A 22,955-nucleotide genomic window follows, 5' to 3' on the forward strand; every position below is an offset into this window, starting at 1 on the left:
CTTGCCTCGGGAATTCCAAATAGTCAAGACGAGAAGGAAAGCCGCTTATGCAGGCTTGGAATCCTGGCAGTGCATATTACAGTCGGGAAAGTACACATGGGTCAGTGTAGCCAGCGCGTGCAGCGGGGAGGGACTGCTGTGGAGGGATGAGGCGGCGTACCAGGGAGGAACTCGTGTCTGACCCCAGTTCTGAGGCAGTGATTAGACAGTTCTGGCAAGTGTTGTAATGAGCAGATTCAGGATAGAAATACCCACTTTGTTTTTCTCTCCCTCATCCTTCACTCTCGCCTGAAAGGTATGCTAAGCTCTGGATCAGAAGAGGCAACCGTGGCTCTCTCTGCCCTACACACTCAGGCTCCTCTGCTCTCTGGGCTTTTTTGTTTCTTTGGATGAGTTAAAGCTCAAAGACGGGCCCGAGCCCAGGACTGTAAGTCACGGCCATGGCTCGTTACAGCCACTCTGTGTTTTTCACTTTGCCTCCTTCATTCCATGATTAAGCCAACCCATGTAATTAAAAGAAAAATAACCTTGTAACCTGTTTCATCCCATACACTTGTCTTCTCCGTAGTTGCTTTAAAAGTTAATATTTCCTCTCAATTTTTCCAGGCAGAGAGAAGAACAAGTCCCCTTCCAAAAAAAAAAAAAAAAAAAGACAACAGAAAACAACGTGCTCACTAATTCTGTAGATATGTCAGAAGAATGTGGAGTGGAAGTGAACACTGGAATCAGTGTCTCTATCTCATTAGTTATTAGGGTTTAGATTTGGATGGATCCCTTTGCCCAGCGTGTTTGAAATACCACTTCATGTGTTTTGAGAAACTGGTCAGCTCTGCGCAGGAATAGTTCCGGGCCAAGACCAGCCAAAGGAAGCACTGGCTGTTTGCTTTAATCCCAGAGGACTTTGTATTTCCGCCTTGTGGCTCTTAGCAGAGACGCGCCCAAAGCACAATGCTTGATCTTGTCCCCACTCCCTGCCCCTGTCTCAAATCGACCTTCAGAAAGTTCCAGCTTGTTGGCAACGGCACAGATTCTGTTCTACTCTTAAGTTTCATTAGAAATTCAAGTCCTCTGAGGCCCTGTTCCCTTGTGGGGTTGTGAAACTTTGACTTTGCTTCTTGTCTGCCCTTCTGGAACCAAATACAAGGAAATGCATGGGTTTGGGGAGAGAGTGATGGGAACCCAACTGGGCACAGGATACTAGGATAAAGCTGTGGCGCCCCGAAAGTGGCCTACTCTGCCAACATACATAAATACATACAGTCTGAGCTTGACACTGTATAATTTGGCCCAGAACAATATGTATTTTGAACTCATTTAGGTGAATGACTTTGGCAATCTGAGTCCCCACTGGGGGACCCTTTATCAGGCTACATTTGCCTTATGCAGAAATATGCTTTTGTTCTGAAAAGTGGCCTCAGAACACACACTGTTGAGCCGGCTTCTTTAGTGAGTGTCATCCTCTCATCCATTTCAAAAAATCTAAGGATGCAGTCTTGAAATCCTGCTTACTGGAAATGCAGACACTGGGCATGAAGGAGAAACATCTATGTAGTTTTCCTTTTCGTTTTTCCAAACCTCACTGTTTACTTTTTTTTTTTTAATGTAACCAAGCCATAATTACATTTTACTTGTTGTGGTGCGATCTGATTGTATTGTTGCAGGACTATTTTTGAACCTGTCCAAATAAACTCTGCAAAGTATTTCCACCAGGATGGACTCCACGGGGCTGGAACAGCCTTCGCGCTGAATGGTACTGAGACCCAAACAGTTTCCTGTTGCATGCTTTCTAATTACATAAATGCAAAGGGGTCGAAGGGAGAAAGTGGAAATTCTAAGTACCAAAAGGAATGTTCAATTCAGAATAACAAGCTCATCTGGAAGCTATCACCACTTTTTTCTTTAAGTGTGCTGCAAGCACCACTTCTCGGACACCGAAGACCTGGGCAGGAGCAAGGTGGAAGTTGCTATGTTCGCTGAGCAGCCTGTGTGTGGAGCCGAGTGTAAGAGTCAGTGGTAACAGTTACAGCCCTCAAATGCCTCCAAGGAAGAGGACAGACGGGAACAAGGTGAGAAGCGAGGCGCAGGCAGGGCGATAGGGCAGGAAGAGCATAGGATTCCGAGTCAGTGGACCTGGGTCCTACTCCACCATTTACTTGCCATGTGACCATGGGAGTTGGGTCCTTAAGCTCTTCAAACTTCACTTTTGTCTGTGGAAGGAGAAAAGGTCATTCCTACCTTATAGGCTTTGAGGGTTAAATACATGTGCCGATACTAGTACTTAGAAAAGCAGTGGTTGCCATTTGAATCTGAGTAGAGTGCATAGTTTTTAATGGTAGGTAGGGGACTATGCCAGATCAGAAAAGGCATAATCTTTGGGCTCAAGGAGTTGGCGCTTAGAGTCTAAATTAGCAAGATCTGAGGGAGAAAATAGTGTCTCAAATGAGTTTCTGGTATTAGAGAGCCTAAAAACTTAGAAAACTGCATCTTCCCGAGTAAGTATTAATGTCAGTTGTTTTCACCGTACTCCGTGAAAATGCATATGGCTTCTCCTGTTCTGAAACTCCGCCTTAGCTTTTTAAAAATCAGAATTACTTACTGAGCACACGGTCTCTGCTAGGCCAAGACAGGGGTGGGGGGTGGGGGCAGAAGAGGACACTGAAGACACTCCTCAAGGAGCTTCTGGCATGGTAGGAAACAGGACAATGACTGAACGTTTGCATTCGGGATAATAGCCTTCAATTGTGCTGTTGTCACTTAAGGAGATCAGAGCCGGGAGGGGTAAGTGAGGGATGGTGATGTGGAGAATTCTGGGAGGAATTCAGGAGTGAGCAGGTGTGAGTCTTTAATAGGGAGGAAGCTGGGACTAGAAAAAGGAGCTCATTATCAACTGTCAGTTATCTTTCTCTATTCCTGGTCCAGCCAGTTTGAGCCGGGCAGAACTTAATTTGATCACTTCAAATGAATATATAATAATAGTATTTATTGGGTACATACTCTATGCCAATTACTGTTGACATACATCACGATGCCTAATTTTCACAACAATCCTATGAGAGAAGTACTATTATCCTCATTTTATAGATGAAGAGACAGGTTTTGAAAGGGTAAATTAACTTGCCAAAGGACAGACAGCTAAGAGATGATACAGGTGGGATTTTTTATTGATTCTACAACCCAGACTCTACTCCGTTAGGCTGGTTGGAAGCTGTTTAAACTGGGAAGGATCATTCGCAATGGTTTGATCTAGTTGAAACCTGATTTGACACAAACCTGATTGAACTAGTTGAAATTGATCAGTAGTTTCATTGAGTTTAAATTGGTAAGAACAGGTTGACTCACTTTGAAATCAGCCATATTTGTTAAAACATAAAAATAGTAATTCCTGTGTTTATTAATCAGAAATGTAATTGTCAATGAGAGCTTCAGGTCAATGTTACTGATGAGTTTTGCTAAATCCTTATAATAAATAAAGCATTGTGACATTTTATTGATCTATGCATCTTAAAAACTATACATACTTTTCAATTAGGCTTTTTATTAGGACATAATTTACAAACAGTAAAATGCACCCATCACTAGGTAGAAAATGGAAACCCTTTGTATAATGTACACTGATAATATTTATTACCTTTATATTTTACTTTTTTTTTTTTTTAAAGATTTTATTGGGGAAGGAGAACAGGACTTTATTGGGGAACAGTGTGTACTTCCAGGACTTTTTTTTTCCAAGTCAAGTTGTTGTCCTTTCAATCTTAGTTCAGCTTCAAGTTGTTGTCCTTTTAGACTTAGTTGTGGAGGGCACAGCTCAGCTCCAGGTCCAGTTGCTGTTGCTAGTTGCAGGGGGTGCAGCCCACCATCCCTTGTGGGATTTGAGGAATCGAACTAGCAACATTGTGGTTGAGAGCCCACGCTCCAACCAACTGAGCCATCTGGGAGATCAGCGGCAGCTCAGCTCAAGGTGCCGTGTTCAATCTTAGTTGCAGGGGGTGGAGCCCACCATCCCTTGTGGGACTCGAGGAATTGAACTGGCACCTTGTGGTTGAGAGCCCACTGGCCCATGTGGGAATCGAACCGGCAGCCTTCGGAGTTAGGAGCACGAAGCTCTAACTGCCTGAGCCACCGGGCTGGCCCTATATTTTACTTTTAAAGGGTTACATATTTTTGTAATTTTTGATTGTGATATAATTTTATACTTACAGAAAAGTTGTGAAAATAGTACAAGGAACTCCTTTGTACCTTTTACCCATGTACCCGTGTTCGCCAGTTGTTCATGTTTTTCCTTACTTACTTTGTCATTCAGTGTGTGTGTGTGTGTGTGTGTGTGTGTGTATGTAGTATTTTTGAGTCATTTGAGAGTAAGTTGGAGACATCATGCCCATTTACCCCTAAATACTTCAATGTATACGAATTTTCTAAGAATAAGGACATAAAACCAAAGTGCAATTATCAGAATCAGGAACTTACCATTCATACAATAGTATTTGCTAATCCACAGTACATATTCAAATTTGTAAATTATCAAAATAATATATTGTCGGGCGGCTGGATGGCTCAGTTGGTTAGAGCGTGAGCTTTCAACAACAAGGTTGCCGGTTCGATTCCTGCATGGGATGGTGGGCTGTGCCCCCTGCAACTACGTAAGATTGAAAACGGCGACTGGACTTGGAGCTGAGCTGCACCCTCCACAACTAGATTGTAGGACGACTTGGAGCTGATGGGCCCTGGAAAAACACACTGTTCCCCAATATTCCCAATAAAATTTATTAAAAAAAATATATATATATATATCAAAAAAAATGATATATCTATATCATTATTCCTTATTACTTGACATTCTGTGAGGAAGAACTTTCCCTTCTTCCCCATTTCTTTGTTCATTTATTTATATCAGAATGGACTTACAGATTCTCATTTTATTATACTGATTATAAGCCATTACTGTCAATATTAATTACCCCAATTGTCCAGATTTTTCTAATAGGAGCTCTTTCAAGCTGGTGCCTGTATCCTTTTGACATATCCAGTCCATTCTTTAAGCACCAGACAGCTCAGACTCTTGTATTTACTTTACCTCAGCCTTGGAATCAGCCATTTCTCCAAGAAGCCCTCGTTCCTTTTAGTGAAGAGTGGCGGTTAGAAACCAAGATCTGTAGGTGTGCTCATTGCTGTTTGTATGTTATTGCTTCTAGGCCTCTCAGCACAGAGCTAGGAAGTGTGTGTGTGTGTGTGAGAGAGAGAGAGAGAGAGAGAGAGACATATTTCAAGTTCGTACTGACATCTTAAGTCCAAAACCTAGGGTTTAGTTTGGCCTTTCCCCGTGTCGATAACTCCCTATCTAACAATGAGAAACCTGGCTCTAGGAATTTAACTTCTAAACAGAGTATTTATAAATGAGGTCTTCTTGGCTCCTGTGTATATATAGATAAGTGAAAGGATGCTTTGGTTCTTTGAGAGATGGTGTGTGTTTTCTCTGGTCTCTCTCTGCCTTTGTCTGCATGTGCCTTCCAGGGTCTGTCATTCCTCGCTTCCTCCCTTTTCTGCTGCCTATATCTCTGGATGTGATCGAGACCCAGAGTACATTTTTATCATCATAATATTTATGGCCTACTTTTATCCTTACTATTTTTCAGGGAGGTAGTTGACTTGAACGTTTTCTACATTTTAAAAACTCCTAACTTAACTTCCTTTTTAAGTGGGTGGCCCTGACTGATCATTTCTATGGGTCAGTGACTTTCAATTGGACGAAAGCCTTCCCCAAAATTCTTACTATACAGCATCCTCTGTTCTCATCTGAGCGGCTTCCCTGGGTCACTGTGTAATGATGAGAAAGTCACTTGATCTCTCTGGGCCTCATTGTAAGAGGCTTGATCCCTTCCTGCCACACAGTACAGAGGTGACGTCAGCCACTCTGTTATTGAGGAACAACGTGAAATAGCCACAGCTAAATAAGATTAGTTTATATTAGGTTGGTGCAACCGTAATTGCGGTTTTTGCAATTACGTATTTTTAACCTTTTACACCGCAATTACGTTTGCACCAACCTAATAATATGATCAATTGTGTAACAACTTACCATAAAAAGAATCACCCCTCATTTAAACTGAGATATCAATTGTGATATCACGTGATAGACTCTTTTTATATCAACAGAAGTAAAGTAAAGGCCCACCGCTGTTCCACAGTTTACTTTCTCTTCTCTGTGGTGGACTTCATGGATAAACCCCAAGTTCCACTCGTTTTACTGGGAAAAGCTCCCCTGTCGCGGAGTATAAAGGAAATTATAGGTCTTTCCTTAAATCCATGCAGATACTCTTCTTGAAGACCAGGAGGTAACACCACAGAAGGTGAAGCGTAGAACATGTCAATTGGTAGCTACATCTATTAAGGTTTTTGGACTCCTCCCCGGGGCCCCAGAAAGCAGCCATAAAACTTCTTTTTGGCCTGGACCTGCAATCTGTAAAGTCCCAGTTCAGTGGAGGAAGGAGCACATTGGAGGGTTGCTTCCACATTCCCAGAATCTCTACAAGTCTTCCAGTGGCCTCCCAGCCTTCATCCTCTCCCCTCCTGTCAGTCTTAACACGTTTTTACATGTTTTATACATGTTGTTTCCTGTTCAGAAATTTGTGGTGGCTCCCCAGTAACGCACAGATATAGATCCAAATGATTTAGCCTAGCATCTAAGGCTCTCCACCACCTAAATGCTATCTCTACCTACTACTGTGTGCCCTCAACCCCTCCACGGAGTAAGATGGAATATCTGATTCCACTCCTGAATCACTAGTGAATTTAGGCAAATCCCTTTCCTCCATGGGAAAGCATAATACAGTGTTAGCCGCTATCACTTCCTGAGAGCCCAGCAGCCAGGCTCTGCATCAGGTACACGTCTCAGTGAATTCTCGAAGTAAGCCTGCGGTTGGATACTATTAAAATACCTATTTCACAGATGAAGAAACTGAGGCTCAGGAAGTGCATTACTTGAGTAAGGTACGAAAGCTTTGTGTTAAAGCCTGGGCTTGATCCCGGCACTCTGACGCAACCGCCTTCCCTCTGCTATATACAAACCTCCCTAAAATAGCTTTCATTTTCTGGAACACGTGCTATTTTCCAGGAACTGTGCCGAGCACTTTGCATCCATTTATCTCCTTGAATCCTGGCTCCCTCTCATCATAATCTTACCTTAAACGTCACCTCTTTGAGATGTCTCCAGAGACTTCTCCCATCACATCATCCAGTGGCTCATTTAGTTCCTTCATAACACTTAGATGATGAAAAAACCATTCTTCTGCTTAGTTGTACACTTTCTGCCTCCTTGTTGCAGAACTTAAGCTTCTTGAGGACTGGGGACCTTAGGGGTCTAGTCCAGTGTTGTGTCCCCAACACCTTCGGCACATAGTAGGCACGAGAAAGACTTGTTCAGTAAATGAGTGACCCCCGATAACAACTCTGTAACGTACACACCATGCCAGCTGCATTTCACAGAGGAGGAAACCGAGGCCCAGACATGAAACAACTTGCACAGAGTCCCAGAGTCAGTGGGTAATGGAGCAAGGATTCAAACCAAGCAGGAAGACTCCAGAACCTTCCGTGATGAGTCCTAACAGCCCCTCCCAGCTCGAAACTTGGAAGTGTGGACACCCTTGGTCTTTATCTGGCAGAGGACAGAGGGACTGCCGTTCTGGGCCCCAGGACCAACCCTCTGATTCGGTGGGGCAGATTGGGAAGGAAGGCCTTTGGCTTGTTTTCACTTTTTCTCCAGGAGAGTGCAGAGGTTGGACCCCTGTCGAGGCCAGGCTGACTGGGATTAGAGGAAACAGCTGGCCTGAGCCTGTGCCCTGCCTGCGGGAGGGAGCTCACATTCCCCAGCCTCCGGGAGGGAGCAGCTCCCCACAGCCCAGTCACATTCCAGGTCGGTCATTTTCCTGAGCCCAGATGTTTGCTAATGAGCTGGGGAGAGAGGCTTTCAGCCCTCTACCCCAGCTCTGGGCCCCACATTACCCAGGCCCCAAGAGTCTGGCTCAAGGCCAACAGGCTCTGGCTTCAGGCCCGTGCCCTGTGCCAGCCAGGCCTGTTGGGGCAACTGGCATACCACTGCCAACCAGGTGCATCTCTGTGAGCTTGAAGACTCCAACGTGACAGGTTCTGCCTTTTCCACTGGGGCCCCACCACCCTGGGTCCTGGTGGTGCAACATCCTTGCGTGGGGACTCTGAGGCCGCCAGCAGGGTGGTGGACAGAGGAGCACAGGCCTTGGAGTGGACAGATCTGGGTTCAAGTCTAGATTTTGTCAGTCAGTAGCCATGTGATCTTGGCAGGGAACTTAAACTTTGATGCCTTGACTTTTCTCACCTGTAAAATGGGAATAATGAGGCAATTGTGGTAAGGCTTTGATAGCACTTAGCGTAATGCCTGGCACATAATGGTAGCTGTTGACATTATTAACAAGTCACCTTCCTAGACCCCCTGCTCGCATTGTGGCCCTCCTGTCATGTTTAGTCTTCACTAAGCAGGTGTGACTCAAATCCCAAACCCATATCCTTGATTAGACGGTTGGGATTGTTCTAGACTCTCCCTGCATTTGGGAGAGCGATGGCTGAATTGTCAAGGGCTTCGACTTCTGGCTGTCTGTGAGAGGTGACAATCTCATTAGGCTACACAATTAGCTTCCTGCCATGCTGGAGTGGGTTCTTACAAAATGTAGACATTCACTCCCCACCCTACCAAGGTCCACATTGAGAATGGTGGGGGGAAGCACAGTGGTAAATATTTCTTAAGCACCTGCTGCGTACAATGCGGCGAGGCTGGGCTCCGTGGGACGTGACCATCCAACAGACAGTACTGGTGTCACCTCTTACTGTGTGACTTTAGACCACTTACTTAACCTCTCTCTAGGTCTTGGGGGTTTTTTTTGTTTTTTTTTTCCCACTTATGAAATGGGGGTAACAACACTGTTTATTTCATAGATTTATTGTGTGGGTGGAACATTTTAGAATGGGACCAGGCACATAGTGAGGTGCTCAGTGTATGTCTGCTATTAGGATTTTTATTGTTATCCTCGTGGAAGCACTTACCTGTGGGGGGTAACACTGCATTGAGCCAGATATACTGTACACCTTGTCTGTCTCCACCTGAAGCGCTAGGGATGCTGTGATCCCTGATCTCAAGGAGCCCCTGGGCTAGTGGAGGAAAGATCTACTCAACCAGTCTGAAGGGAAAGCATGAACAGGTATGTATCCCCTGCTCCAGGATCACACTGGAAGAGGACATGTATGGCACCTGAGGGGCTTGAGAAGGCTGTCCAACTTGGTGCTTGAAGAACACTTTTACCAAGAGATGAAAGGAGGGGACAGGACCCCCAGGCAGAGGAAACAGCATCACCAAGTGCTAGAAGACCTGGAGATGCACGCTGGGCTTGGAGGGCCCAGATTGGCCAGAGTATACCACCGAGTTATCAGCAGGCCACCAGGAGCCACCCAGATGACATCAGATGAGCAAGGCTATGATGTGATAGTCTGGGAGCTTCCTGCCAGGCTGGACAGGGACAACTAGGATAAGAAAGCAAATCACCAAGTCCCAGGATTGTGTCCTCGGCTTCTATTTTCCCGCCAAACCCTGGCCTTGAGCAAAATAATTTTCTCACTCCCCTGGGCACACATAACAGAGAAGGCACGACTGCAATCCACCCAAGTGCCCAAGTGCAGACTGATTAGTTGGGTGGCCCCCACCCCCGGGGAGGCTGGGCGCTGGGCCGGGTGTTCTGCTCTTCCTCCCAGGAGCCAGAGAAGTAAGTCCATTTCCTGGCGCTCTCGTTCTGAATAGTCCTTCTGGGGCTCTCAGACCTTTCTCTGGATGCTTAAGCCAAGTGGCTGAGTTGAGGGGAGGCTTGGCGGAAGGCGAGAGACGCTAGGGTACTGAGAGCAGGGCTCGACCCAGGTGGCCTACCAGGGAGCGGATAGGCTGGGCGCCCCGCACTGCGCAGTGAGGACAGTCTCCTGGTGTCGGGACTCGGGGGACTGGAGGGCCACACCCTCGGAGCAAGACTGCAGTGCCTGGTTCCCACATAAAGGAACACCTCCATCTTTGCTACACCGAGGCCTGGCACGGCCTGATGGCCCGTCTCGGAAAAAGTTAGGCGGAGAGAAGTCGGAGCGCAGAGAAACCCGGCGGAGGGCACTTGAGCACGAGCGGAGGCACCGTGCTCTCCGCCCTGCCCTTAGGGTGCCGGCCAGGGCAGGCCCAGCAGCTCCGCCGCGCCGTCGGTCGGCGCGCAAAGCCGGCCCGGGGCTCGCGGGCAGGCGGGGAGAAGGGGCCCGGGCCCCGGGCGGCCGAGGCGCCCCCTCCTGCGCGCGCGAAGGGAGCGGCCGGCGCGCCCGCCCGCTCTTTCTTGTTCGCATCCCTCCCTCCGCTGCCTCCGCCCTCGCTCCCTATTTGGAGCGGAGACACCCCTGACGTCGGAGCCGCTCGCTCGCCGCTCCCTCGCACCGCGCGCCTGCCCGGGGCCGCAGACGGCGCGCCGCGCAGCCCAGTCGAGCCTCGCGGGGCCGCCGCCAGCCCTGCCGGCCGCCTCCCCGAGCCTCCCGGGGCCGCCCGGCCTGCCACTCCCGGGGCCCGCAGACAGCTCCGCAGGAACCGGCGGGTGCTCTGTGCTCTCCGCCGCCGCGCGCGGTAAGTCCCGCCCGGGCCGGCTCGCGGGCTCCCGGCTTCCAGAGGCTTCAGCCGCAGGGGGAGCGCCGCGCCCCCGGCTGCAAGCTTCACCCCGGCCGGTCGGGTGGCCCAGGGCACGGACGCCGGGGCTGGGGACGTGGGCGCGGCACGGGGTGGCCAGGCAGCACCGCTGCGCCCTGAGCCCGTCCCCAGACTCGCCCGGGGTTTCCATGTCTTGGTAGGAGTTTCCGCCGCCAAGAGAGAACGAGAGGGAGATGGCGTGGCGGAGCGAAAGCCCGGCGGGTCGAGGGCGGGTCGGGCCTCGCGGGCGCCGGGGCAGCGCCCGGAGCTCGGCCGTTGGGCTCGCCCGTCCCCCGGCTGTGGCCGGGCCTCGCTGCTTTGCGAGCCTCTCCACCCTGGTACGTTTCTGCCTCCTTTTTGTCTCTCTCTGCCTGTCTCCCTATCTGTCTGTGTCTTGGTCTCTCTGTTTTCGTCCCTCTCTTCCCTGGTTCTGTACCTTTCTGTCTCCTTTTTGAGTTTCCCTGGGTTTGTGCCTCCGCCTGTATATTTTCTCTCGGTCTTTCCGTTCTTCCCCTCTCTGGGGTCTCTCTCTGTATGTCTGTGCGTCTCCCTACAGCCCACCCTCAAATTCAGACAGTCCCCCAGTGTCGGAGGAGTCGGAATAGTTTCCTAGACCCGGTAAAAGAAGCGAAACCCTCCCCCTACCGCCCGCCTGCCCCCGGGGCCTGGCCTGGGTCGTCCCCCTGGAATTGAGTCTGGGGCAGGGGGAACCAGCCTTTCCGGGGGCTCAGTTTTCTTGAAAGTTCCACCCCCGCGAGGCGGCCTGGACAACAGGGCCCCGCTGCCGGCCACCTGCCCGCCCGCTCCCTGGGCGGGACGATTCTGATCTTTTACAAGCAGCAGTAAAGGGGCAGCTGCCTGCCTTGGCGTGGCCAGGGGCTTGGCGGGCAACACGGGAGAAGGGCACCTTTTCAGGCTTCCTGAGGCCCTCGCCCAGCTGGAGGACGCCAGCCTGTCACTAAGGGAACCCCAGGAAAACAGAGGTCAGGGCTGGAGGCCAAAGACTGGGCGCAGGTGGGGGATGGGGGTGCGGAAGCAATGTGTCAACAAGCCCCTCATCCTTTGTTCCTGTCAAACTACCAGCCTCCTGAAACTCCCCCAGGTGCTGGGCTGCTTGGGTGTGGTTTGCCTCTGGTTGGGGCCAAAAAAAAAAAAAAGAGAGAGAGAAGCTGGAGCATTTCCTTGGTGACCCCCATGCCTCTCTCCCCCCACCCCTGCAATCTGGACCTCTTTCTCCTGGGCCCGTGTGCTGGAAGGGTGGATGGGGGCATAGGTGCCATGCATTAGCCCATGGACATATCCTCATTCTTTTAAAGTGAAATCTCAGCCCCACCCCCACCCCCAAGGGTCAGATGCTGGGGAGCGGGCCGGGATGCTGGCGAGGTCTGTAGGGGGACTTCTGCTGCGCAGATGTGCGGGCCGGCCCTGCAGCAGCTCATTAGCACAGATTTGTTTTGGAGACAGCTTTGGGTCTGTGGACAGGAGGGCCATGACCTGGCTTGGGGGGTCGTAGCCAGGAAGGTGCAGCCGCCTGGCAGAGGCACGTAGGCCTTTTGGGCCTGGGCTTGGCCCTGTGTGTCCGCCCCCTGGACAGTTGGTTCATGCTCTGCCAGTGCTGATGGAGGAAGGAGGCCACCCTGCGGCGAGGTTGGGGTCATGGAATCACAGTGGCCTTAAGCAACGGCGCAGAAGTCAGACTTCCTTTGAAGGAATCTGCTCAAATGGACCTTCCCAGGTTGCGCTCTCTATTTTACAGACATGAAGCTTAGGGAGGTGAAACTAGTGGCCAGTGGCCTGGTTTGTAACCATTAAACCGTCTTGCCTCCAGGCACTTAGTGAGCCAGCTGGTGGATGAGCTTGGGCCGGGACTTGCCCGAGGACCCCAGAGTGGGGCTGGGAAACCACGCTGAGCTGACCAGTCTGACACTGCCTGGCCCCTTTTTCAGTTGCACCGTTCACGGAAGTCCCTGCCCTCAGTCCAAGGCCTGCAGTGACTGCCCCACCCTTGCTGATCCCCGAGCCCAGGGCCACAAACGCCACACCCTCTGCACCTAGCAGCATGCACAGTCTGGCAGCCTGGACCAGCCTGTGTTTTCTAGAAGGCACTGGTCTCCCCTGGACCCTGTCCCTTGAGTCAGTGGCCCAAGAATTCGAGTCTGAGTGCGATCTTCCTCTCAGCTCCCACCCTGGCAAGTGAATATGTGAGTGAGGTAGCACTGGACAGTTTATAAAACCCTTACTCTCATTTGCTTGGGTTTCCCTTCAATCCACTTTCATCAGGGCAGGTGCAACCCTGGGTTTAGATATTTTCAGGACCACCCAGGACCCAGTGTGAGGGAGGGATGAGGGAAGGGTGTGGGCAGAGTTCAGGGAGCATGAGTGGCCCAGGGTGACTGGCACTACCCCGCGACAGGAGTACTCTCTGGAGGTTTCCTTGCACAACTGCCCTATGAGGTGGGTATTATCACTACCCCCACTTTACAAATGAAGAAATTGAGGCAGAGAATAGTGGCTGAGCTAGGATGGGAACCTGGCCACGGTTGTCACAGTCAGTTGTGGAGAATGGAGGAGACCCAGACCCTGCCGTGTGTGTGTGTGTGTGTGTGTGTGTGTGTGTGTGTGTGTGTGTGAGAGAGAGAGAGAGAGAGAGAGAGAGAGAGAGAGAGAGAGAGAGGGAGAGAGAGAGACTGGATGTCTTCTACCTAGAAAATCCTATTGTGCTGGGCCCTAAGCAACCCTGAATATTCAGATTTACTTAAAAGGGGAAATGGGGAGTGATTGTTCACTTGTTATACAAAATAGAGTCTTTGCTCTACAAAGGGCTTCACAGTGGGTGGGGGGAAGGCCCCAGGTCTCCCTTGAAATCTAGGCCCTTCTGGTGAATTTAAGGCTTGATTCTAGGCACTAGGACCCAGGCAGTTGGGTGGGTGGCCCCTGGCAGCGGTGCTGTTATGGGGACCTTCTTTGGGGGGTTGGGCTGTAGCTCCTGACCTGGCTGGGCTTCAGAATCATGTGCGAGCCCATACAGATTTCCCAGGGCCGCACCCCAGACCCGTGGGGTCAGAATGTCTGGGGCTGGGACCAGGCCTCTGAATTTTTGGCAAGCATCTTAAAGAACATGCTAGGTTCTGGCCAGTGAAACGGAGAGGACCCCACAGGCCTGCCCCTGAAGCCTGCGTTCTTGCTGCCTCACTCCCCGGGCTTTTCCCAGGAAGACGCCAAGGCAGGTCTCCGGTGTTTGTTCACTGCCCTCTTTCTGGTGTGGGAGACAAGGGTGGCCACTTCCTGTGCCTCAGTTTCCACAGTGCTGCAGTGGGTCAGCCAGTGTCCATCTGGGTCGTTGGCGTTGCACAAAGTCGCTGAGGATTCGGAGAGCGTGGATTTGGCAGTGGTTGGTGGGGTGGTAAGAAGGCCCCCCCACCCTGGGCTGCGGTCGCCCTTGCTGAAGCCTCACCGCAGCTCTGAGGAAGCGCAGTATCTCAGCATCGTATGTCTCCAAGGTTCTGAGGAGCAGGGCTTAGGCATGCCCACGCTCTGGTCGGCGGCAGAATTGGGAGTGGGGTTTGAACCCTGTTCCTGGGGCTCCCAGGCCAGGCTGTGGCTGAACACCAGAGTTAACAGGGATGAGCCACCAGCTGCTGGGGCCTGGGCAGGGGCAGGGAGCCGCAGGCCTCGTGCCCACTCGAGACCATTCCCCAGACTCCGGGATGCCTTCTCTTCCTCCATTTCTTACTTCGTCCTCTGGGAACCTTTTCATCTGCAAAGGTAGCTGGTGGTTCCCCCGCTGCTGTCCAGGTTCACATCTCTGTTCTATTTACTATTTACTGGTTCTCACTGTTCTGAGCACTTTGACGTATATTCACTTATTCAGCCCTTACAACTGCGGCGCAGAGAGGTACCTTGTAAACAGTAAATCTCTTTGTACTGTTTACTTTCCGGTAAATCTCAAGCAAATCTCTGAACCTCTCTGGGCCTCAGGTTCTTCATGTGTCATATGGGGGAAACAGGAGTACCTACCACATAGAGTTGTCGTGAGGAGTGAATAAGTGAGGTTATAGGCCAGTGCTGAGAACACTGCCTCGTGCTTAGTTAGCACCAGCTCTTACTACTCCCTGCGAGGCAGGGAGCGGCTGTGCTGGGCCCACCTGGCTAGTTCGCTTTCCTAGCCTTTGCTCATGCGGTTCCTTCAACCAGATGTGCCCTTCCTCTCCCCACCACTGGCAGCTAGTCGTGATCCTGTATCAAATCCAGAATCAAGAATCTCTGCTCCTCGCCCCCCACACCCGCCTCTGACTGCCTCTAAACAACTTCCTCTTAACCCACCTCCCTGCCTCGCCCCCTCTCGGCTCTGAGCTCCAGAGTGGGCACAGGGTCTGGGACCCCAGCTCCCCCGTCCGGATACTGGTCGTCCTCGCCGCCATCCTAGAAGGTGCTCAGTCAATGAGTGTGGGAATGCAGGGAACTGCATGACTCAAGGGGAAGGGCATTGCTTGGCCTGATTTGCTGGGGGGCCTTGGGATAATCCCTTTGCAATGCAAGGGGGATCAACTCAGCGATCCCCTTTCCTACCCTGGCATTCTGAGAGTCCCATGACTTGCTGTATGACTTTCAGGGTGGGAGGAAGGGCCGAGAATCTGGGTGAGGCTCTCAAATCTCAGGAAGGAAGGTCTGAGTGCTGTATAAAAAACATTCGCTGAGTTGCTGCTTGAAAAAAGAAAACAGAATAAACCAATAAAAAAATAAAACCTGAAAGTTAAGAGCCCACCCCAGTGCTTGGCGAGGGAGGGGGAAGGGGGGGAGTGGGAGCAGCCGGGGTTCCTGGGGGCTGGGTGTGTCCTGATGGCAAATGTTTGTGGAAGAGACTGGCCTGGTGTCCTCCCTGCCTCCCGCTCCAGCACCCAGCTTTGGTTCTGATGCCTGCACAGCCTTTCCCATGATCTCTTCTCCCAGGGGAAGAGAACTGGCCCGAGTTGGGTGCCTGCTGGGTGCTGGTGCTTTCATGGCATCCTCCCAGTTGTTCTCCAAGGAACGTGCGATGCTCCCTGTCTTAGGATTGTGGTCGGTAGGTGCAGAGAGGTGAACTTTATTTCTGGAAGTCACACAGCTTCTAGGTGGGTGGCTGGGACTGCGCGTCTCCAGGGGCCATGTCTGTGGGAGCCCAGGACTGGAGCTCAGGGCTTCTGGGCTGGGGAAGCTGAGGGTGGCCCCAGCCCCCTCCTCTGGGGTCCTGGCCAGGGCTCGGGGAGAGGCTGGGCTGATGGTTTGGATTACAGCGCCCTCTCTGTGGACACAGCTGGCTTTAGGATTAACTCTCAGCTGTGTACTAGAAAAGGAGGAAGATAAGAGAGCTGGCCTTCTGCCTCGGTGTATCTCATTTCTCCTCAGCTTCTGACACAACGCGACCCTCATAATCAGTCCCCCTCATCCAGGTCCGCGACTCCCCTAAAAATCTCACTGTTATCTTCCCATAAACCTTGTTACTGACTTCATTCCCTACTCACCTTTCGCCTGGTCTTGACCCACAGCCGTAGTTCTAACCTCTCTTACTTCCAACTCCCAATCAGACTCGAGTGTCATCTCCAGGCTTTGATTAAAATCCCATCTCAATTCCAAATCCCAAGGAAACCAGCACATCGCCTCCCTGGCTCCACCTGCCCTGACTTCCTGAGGAATTGTGATGGGGTCAGGTCTAGGACCAAAGTCCCCAGATGTCTCTGAGGTCTCTAGAGAGCCAGTCCAGCCTGGGGAGGCCCAAGGGGGCTTGGGCCTTAGATGACCTCTGGGCCTTTTCTGGTCAGCCACAGTCAGACCCTGACTCAGAGGCTAATTCCCTGGGGATGGACGGGCATCCTTAGGAGTGAGGCAACTTCTTGGATGCTAAGCCTGCTGAAAAATTAATTAGGTTGCCAGTTAGGAGCAAGTCCATTGTATTTCATTACGATGTGGTTATACTGAAAACACGGGCTTTGCTGTCCATCTCGTGAGCGAGACCGGAAATGTGTGGGTGAGAGCCTGGGCTGTGACACAAGCTCATCTGGGATGGGCGCAGACAGTCTGGACTCACCTCCTACTGCTTTCCCCGCTCCACCCCTCCCTGCTGGGCTAGGAGCAAGGGTCACCCAGGCATCGGGATCCAGTGAGATGGGACACATCTCTGCTTCTGGAGACCTCCTGCAGGGAGAAGGGGCAGGAGCTGAGGGGATATGCTGGATGGAGAGGACAGAGTACTGTGGAGGAAGTTGCAGCTCTGCAGGCTGACCCAGGCCCTCCCCGCAAGGCCAGCTGAGCCAGCCCACCTGGGTTTTCACTGCAGGAGCAGGCAACACCCCCCAACTGCCTCCCCCGTTCCCTGGACACTTTACAAACTACCTTCCACTTTTGGCAGAAAGTGGGCGGAAGGTTGTTCTGAATGGATGTCAGCCCCGAGCCAGCCCGACTCAAGTGCTAGGTGTCTATGGGACCAGTGGGACAGTACTTGGCCCCTGCTCCTGATTCAGCCCCATTCAGGAGATGTCCCAAGACACACAATCCCAGACTGACTGACCTGGACTGGTTCCCAAGCCTGGATGTGTATCAGAAGCTTCCAGGAGTTTTGTCAGAAATTCAGACTCCCACCCACTCTAGAACTTTCACTCCACAAGTCCTCAGGGAATTCTGAGGACCTGCCAGGCTTGGAAACCAGTGGTCCAAGACACCTCATTCATCGTACAGTATTTGGGACTCTGGGGCGTGAGTATCCAGGGTCACACAGCATGTGTAGGCACCTGACTCCCAGTCCAGGGTCCTTTCCCACAGGACCCCCTTGCAGGCCTTGCCCTTCTTTCTGAGTCTCTCCAAAGCCTCCTTCCTCCACTCTTTTTGAGGTGTTGGAGTGGGCAAAACCTACAGAAGATGAAGTCCGAGAACATTGGGAATGTCCCCTCCTCCCGGGTCCTTGGGACACACACCCTGTCCTGTAGCACCATCTGCTGGCAGATTCTGGCATTGTCCTAGCTAATTTACAGAGGGTCAAGAGCTTGGCTTGGACGGTCTCCTGCTGGACTAGGGGTTAGGATGGAGCTGGGGATAACCATCTATGTGTAGACTCAAAGCTCGAGGCTCTGGTGGGGCATCAAAAAAAAAAAGAAAAGAAAAAAGAAAACCAGTCTAGTTCAGGGTTAGTTTTTTTCACCTGAGGTCTAGCCAGCCCAAGTGGCCCAAGAATTCACAGTGACATGAAGGTGGAGGTCAGCTTTCCCGCCATCGGAATACGACAGCCATGGCAGTGTCTGGGAGACATGCTGATGGATGGCCAGCCCTGGAGGGCCGGTGCTGTGTGGGCCATTGTGTGTGTTTCCCTGGAGGACCCACAGCGTCAGAGTGAAGACGGAGCTAATGAGTGTTCTCCACGTGCTTGAAACTCAGTGTCCTGCTTGGTACTGACAGCGACCCTTTGCCATACACCTTATCATCACCCCCGTTTTTTAGACGAGGAAACGGGGGCGCAGAGATGAACAGTAACTTGCTCGAAACTACCTGGTAAGTTATACAAATCAGGAACACAGACAGCGTGTGTTATTTGCTAGCCTCACTGAGGGCTTCTCATATGCCTCCTTTCATCGTCACAGTACCCATCGGATGCACATACTATCAGCAGCCCTAGCGTTGAGGTGCATAAGGGACCAATAAATGGTCCAAGGTTGTGCTTGGCTAGTAAGCGGTAGAGCTAGGACGTGAATCCAGGCAGTCGGCTGTCAGACCCACGCTCCTGACACAACTGCCGCCCTTTGCCCAACCTCCTGCGCCTTGCTGGCCTCACCTGAAATACATGCTCAGTTCTAGGGCTCTGAAGGCCACGGGCATGATGCTTCGGGTCCTGGTGGCGGCTGTCCTCCCCGCCATGCTGCTGGCCGCGCCACCACCCATCAACAAGCTGGCACTGTTCCCGGACAAGAGTGCCTGGTGCGAGGCCAAGAACATAACCCAGATCGTGGGGCACAGCGGTTGTGAGGCCAAGTCCATCCAGAACAGGTGGGATCCGGGGAGATGGGTGGAGGGGGGCGGGAGGAAGAGGGCAGGGCTGCCCATCACGGGCTCGGTGACCTCTCCTCCCACAGGGCGTGTCTGGGACAGTGCTTCAGCTACAGCGTTCCCAACACCTTCCCACAGTCTACAGAATCCCTGGTGCACTGCGACTCCTGCATGCCAGCCCAGTCCATGTGGGAGATTGTGAGTACGGCTGCCAGCCCCTGCCCAGCCTCCGCCCAGCCTGCCACGCCCCACAAGGCCTGGCGTGGTCACCTTTCTAGCTTCATCTTGCTCTTCGTACCTTCTTTACTAACTTGACACCAACTCACCTCCTTTCAGTCTCGTGCTTGCTGTGCTCGTTACCATGACAGGACTTTGGCACATGCTCCTTTCCCTGTGTGGAACCCCTTCCTTCTCCTCGTCACCTAGTTCGCTTCAAGTGATCCTTCCGCTCTTAGCTCAAACATCGTTTTCTCAGGGCCCCTTTCCTGATCACTGTGTGCCCCTGCTTCTGTCACGTCCCCGGTTCCCATCTGTATTTGGGTGACTTTGACAACTCTGTTTCCTCCACCGGACTCTGAGTTCTGGAGGGGCCATGTCTGTCCTTGTGTCTCCAGAGCTGGCATGGAGTAGGTGCTCTGTGGAAGGAGGGAGGAAAAGAAAAGGAAGGAAAGAAGGGTAACTGGGGGCAGAGCAAGTTGCTAATGGGGTTCATACAGGGCGAACCTCCACTGAGCTGGAGATTCGGGAGGGGGCTCTTTGAGGAAAGATGTCTGAGCTCAGACCCAGAGGTTAAGGAGAAGGTAATTGGGTAAAGTTTGGGACAGGTGGCAGGAGATGCGTTGGGTGAGGACCTTCCAGGTAGAGGGAACAGCATGTGGAAAGTCTCAGGCAGATCAGTCAGCACAGTTGGCGGGAGTGCCCCGAAGTCAGGGCGGAGAGGTCCCCCAGGGCCAGCCTGAAGGTCCTGGGTGGCCTTAGTCAGGAGCCAGGATTTTTCTCCAAGTGCAGTGACATGGGAGCATTGAGGGGAATTGAGGCAGAGGAAGGGCACATTGGATTTTTTTCCCTCAGGGTGCCCTCTGGCTGCTGTGAGGGGATGGAAAGGAAGGTGGCAGGACTGGATGTGAGGAGACAAGTCAGGTGGCACCTGTAGGGACTCAAACCCCTCTCCCCCTGGATGGCCCCACCGAGCTACCTGGGGTATCACAGGTTGGCTCAGGATTCTAGAGTCTCTGGGATTCCTGGTCCCGTGAGAATGTGTTACCCATGAGACTTCCCTGTCTGCCCCAGGCCTTTGGAGACATCTCTCCCCTTCTATCCTGCCCTCTCCAGGTAACCTTGGAGTGCCCTGGCCATGAGGAGGTGCCCAGGGTGGATAAGCTGGTGGAGAAGATCCTGCACTGCAGCTGCCAGGCGTGTGGCAAGGAGCCTAGTCACGAGGGGCTGAGTGTCTACGTGCAGGGCGAGGACGGGCTGGGCTCCCAGCCGGGCACTCATCCCCACCCCCATCCTCACCCCCACCCTGATGGGCAGACCCCTGAGCCCGAGGAACCCCCGGGGGGCCCCCACACTGAGGAAGAGGGGGCTGAGGACTGAGGCCCCTGACTCTTCCTCCCCTCTCGTCCCCTGTGGAATTCTGGGGGAAGTGTTGGGGGGAGAGGCTGAAGCCCCCCCTTTGGCACTGGATGGACTTGGATTCAGACTTGGACTTGGAGTGCTTCCCGGTTGCCATGGAGATCTGAAGGGAGGGGTTGGAGCCAAGCTGCACAATTTAATATATTCAAGAGTCGGGGGAGGAAGCAGAGGTCTTCAGGGTTCTTTTTCGGAGGGGGGTGGTTTTCTTCCTTTTTGCCTCCTAGAGATGAGCCTTTAGGAGGGGGAGGAAGTTGGCTAAGCTGCTGAGGTGGCGTTGAGGCCATCCAAAATGGCAGGAGCCAGGCTAAGGCCCACGCAGCCTCTGGTGGGGCAGGGCCCCTGGGGTGCAGATAGTGAAGCTGGGCCCTGAGCTGAGCGCGGGCACCTTGCCAGCAGCACCCCGAGGGAGGGGCTGGGTCCAGGCTAGGAAGCAGGGAGCTCTAGTTCCCCAGAGGCCTCCCACCCCACTGCCATCCCCGGGGAAGCTTCTCCCAGTGTCACTGAAGTGGCCCTCCCTCCATGGTTGGGAGTCAGGCCTGGGCAGGACCTGCTGACTCGTGGCCCTGGAGCTGGGGGCCGGCCCTTTGGGCTTCTGGCTTCCTTGGCTTTCGACGGGATGGAGGGAGACAAGGGAGGAGCCTTTCTGGGCCTGTGGGGGGGGAGCACTGATCCCCCAGACCATCATCACAGAAGAGCATCCCTCCCTCTTCTTCTCTGAGGTCTTAGTACCTCCCTCTGTCACCTACGTCCTAGGCCCCTCAGAAAGCTGATGGAGCCAGTCTCCACCTGTTAGGGGAACTCTCTAAATATCTGGTGGTGGGGAGGGGTTTCCCTTACTCAGAGGTTCCATGGAGGGACCTGCGTGGGACGGACTCTGGCTGAGCCTCAAGGAACAAGGAAGAGGAGGAGTGAGGGCTCCTGTAGGCGGCCAGTGTTTCCTGCAGCTCTCTAGCTGCCCGATCCCACCGGCCTTCCCCCTCCCAGCAGCACTTTAACCCTAGAGGGGGTGGGGGGCCGGGTGGGGACAGGGCAGGACAGAATACCCTTCAGTACCCAGAACTGCCTGTGTCTGCTCTTCTGTCCCCAGGGTGGTTAGCAGCCCCAGCAACCCCCTGCTTGGGGGTGCCCCAGCCCTCATAGCTGTCCTGACAAGAGCTTCTGGAGCTTGTAACCAGTAGATTGTCTCCCTGACGGACCCTGAGTTTTCTCATGAATAAATTCGTTCAATGCCTGAGTCCTCTTCACTGGCTGGCTCTGCTGACCTGGGTTCCCTGAGGGGCCCGGCGTCAGGGCCAAGGGGGCAGGGGGCAGGCTGCACAGCACCGACCCTGAGCAGGCCCTCCCTGCGTCCTGGTGACCCTTTCACTTCCCTGCATGTTTTGCAGCCCTGGCCGCTGTCTTCCCTGCTCCGTTTTTCCTCGGGTGACTTTTTCTGGCCTTGAAGATACCTTGGCTGGGCCTCCCCAACTAGGCTTTTCTTATTTTGACCCCTGGTCCCTGGGCTTGCCTCACGCTGTCTCTTTTCACCATCCCAGTGACCCAGCATCAACCAGTCTTTTCCTGGGCCCCAGCCTGGGCTGGCCCCGGAGAAGGGGAAATGGACAAAACCGGTGGTTACAAACTAATGTAGGGGGTGCGGTGCTGTGCCAAGGACTTTACATGAATTCACTCACTGAACCCTCATCACCGCCCAGTGTATGTATACACAGAGTGCCCTCGTTTTGCAGGCAAGACATCTGAAGTGCAGCGGGATTAGGGAATGTGCTCAGGGTCACAGTTAAGAAATGTCACCAACAGGACTCAAACCCAGGCAGCCTGGCCTAATCACTCTGCTCTCAGTATAACCTTAGTGGCTGCCAGTTGTTAATCACCTACTGTGTGCTTGGCAGGTTCCTGACCATTCTGCAGGCCTTTCCTCCATCACAATGGCTCTACAAGTTTGGTAACATTACCCCTGTGCAATTGAACTTGGGTTCTTCCAAACTATTGAGACGGGGGCAGGGCGGGTGGTGTGGGTGGTTCCTTGCACATGTTGCTGTAACCACCACATATGAGGCAGTTTACATAAATTATTTCTAATCCCTGGGAAATCCTCATTTTGCTAATGAGAAAAATGAGGGCCTTTCTGCCCTGAGAGTGATTTGCCCAGGATGGAAAGTAGTGGCCCCAGGATTCTAATCTGGTGCCCTCTCGTTTCGACAGTTGTGTACTACACAATGTAATTTCCTCAGTGTACCCAAGCCGACTCTGGCTGCTGTGTACTGTTGTGCAGGTTGTGTACTTCCCAACTCCAGAATGGCATTTCTTGCCGTTGTGCAGGGCAGAACTTGCATGACCACTCATGGTAGCCATGCATTGCTTGACATTGGAATTGGGTTGGAGAAAAGTATACCTCCTGTACGCAGACTTCAGTGACCCCTCGGTCTTGTAGGGACAAGCCCTGGCCATATTAATAGTCTTTCTAGATGGCTGGAGGTGAGGACTCACTGGAGCGTGCAGAGAAAGTGCCACGGGGCTTCCGAGGACTCAGGCCAGGTCCAAGGGAAGGACTTACTGGGGCTGTGGTTTTAGTGCTGTGCCCGGGAGAGTT

General features: G+C 52.5%; 1 protein-coding gene across 4 annotated transcripts; it reads left to right on the forward strand.

Annotated features, from left to right (window-relative positions):
• The first annotated feature begins 10,479 nt into the window (after window positions 1-10,479).
• Window positions 10,480-21,599, forward strand: NBL1 (NBL1, DAN family BMP antagonist). 4 transcript variants are annotated; one of them, XM_033114355.1, is made up of 5 exons: window positions 10,480-10,660; window positions 10,882-11,058; window positions 18,536-18,730; window positions 18,817-18,928; window positions 20,063-21,599. In XM_033114355.1, exons 3-5 carry the CDS (start codon window positions 18,561-18,563, stop codon window positions 20,324-20,326), a joined length of 546 nt encoding a protein of 181 aa, XP_032970246.1. In that variant the 5' UTR covers window positions 10,480-10,660; window positions 10,882-11,058; window positions 18,536-18,560; the 3' UTR covers window positions 20,327-21,599. The 4 variants fall into 4 exon arrangements, with proteins under 4 accessions (XP_032970246.1, XP_032970245.1, XP_032970247.1 ...); XM_033114356.1 differs by lacking the exons at window positions 10,480-10,660; window positions 10,882-11,058 and adding exons at window positions 12,116-12,206; window positions 13,948-13,954 and having other exon boundaries at window positions 18,542-18,730; XM_033114354.1 differs by lacking the exon at window positions 10,882-11,058 and having other exon boundaries at window positions 10,525-10,660.
• The last annotated feature ends 1,356 nt before the right edge of the window (window positions 21,600-22,955 follow it).

This window comes from Rhinolophus ferrumequinum, chromosome 9 (assembly GCF_004115265.2).
Source record: "Rhinolophus ferrumequinum isolate MPI-CBG mRhiFer1 chromosome 9, mRhiFer1_v1.p, whole genome shotgun sequence".
In the NCBI taxonomy this organism is placed as follows: Eukaryota; Metazoa; Chordata; class Mammalia; order Chiroptera; family Rhinolophidae; genus Rhinolophus; species Rhinolophus ferrumequinum.

Excerpts from the sequence above, each read along its gene's own strand:
- NBL1 (XM_033114356.1), top strand. The coding sequence starts at position 12,131 with ATGTGCGGGCCGGCCCTGCAGCAGCTCATTAGCACAGATTTGTTTTGG. Across the intron at positions 18,731-18,816 it reads GCCAAGTCCATCCAGAACAG|GGCGTGTCTGGGACAGTGCT; the intron begins GTGGGATCCGGG and ends CTCCTCCCACAG. Across the intron at positions 18,929-20,062 it reads CCCAGTCCATGTGGGAGATT|GTAACCTTGGAGTGCCCTGG; the intron begins GTGAGTACGGCT and ends TGCCCTCTCCAG.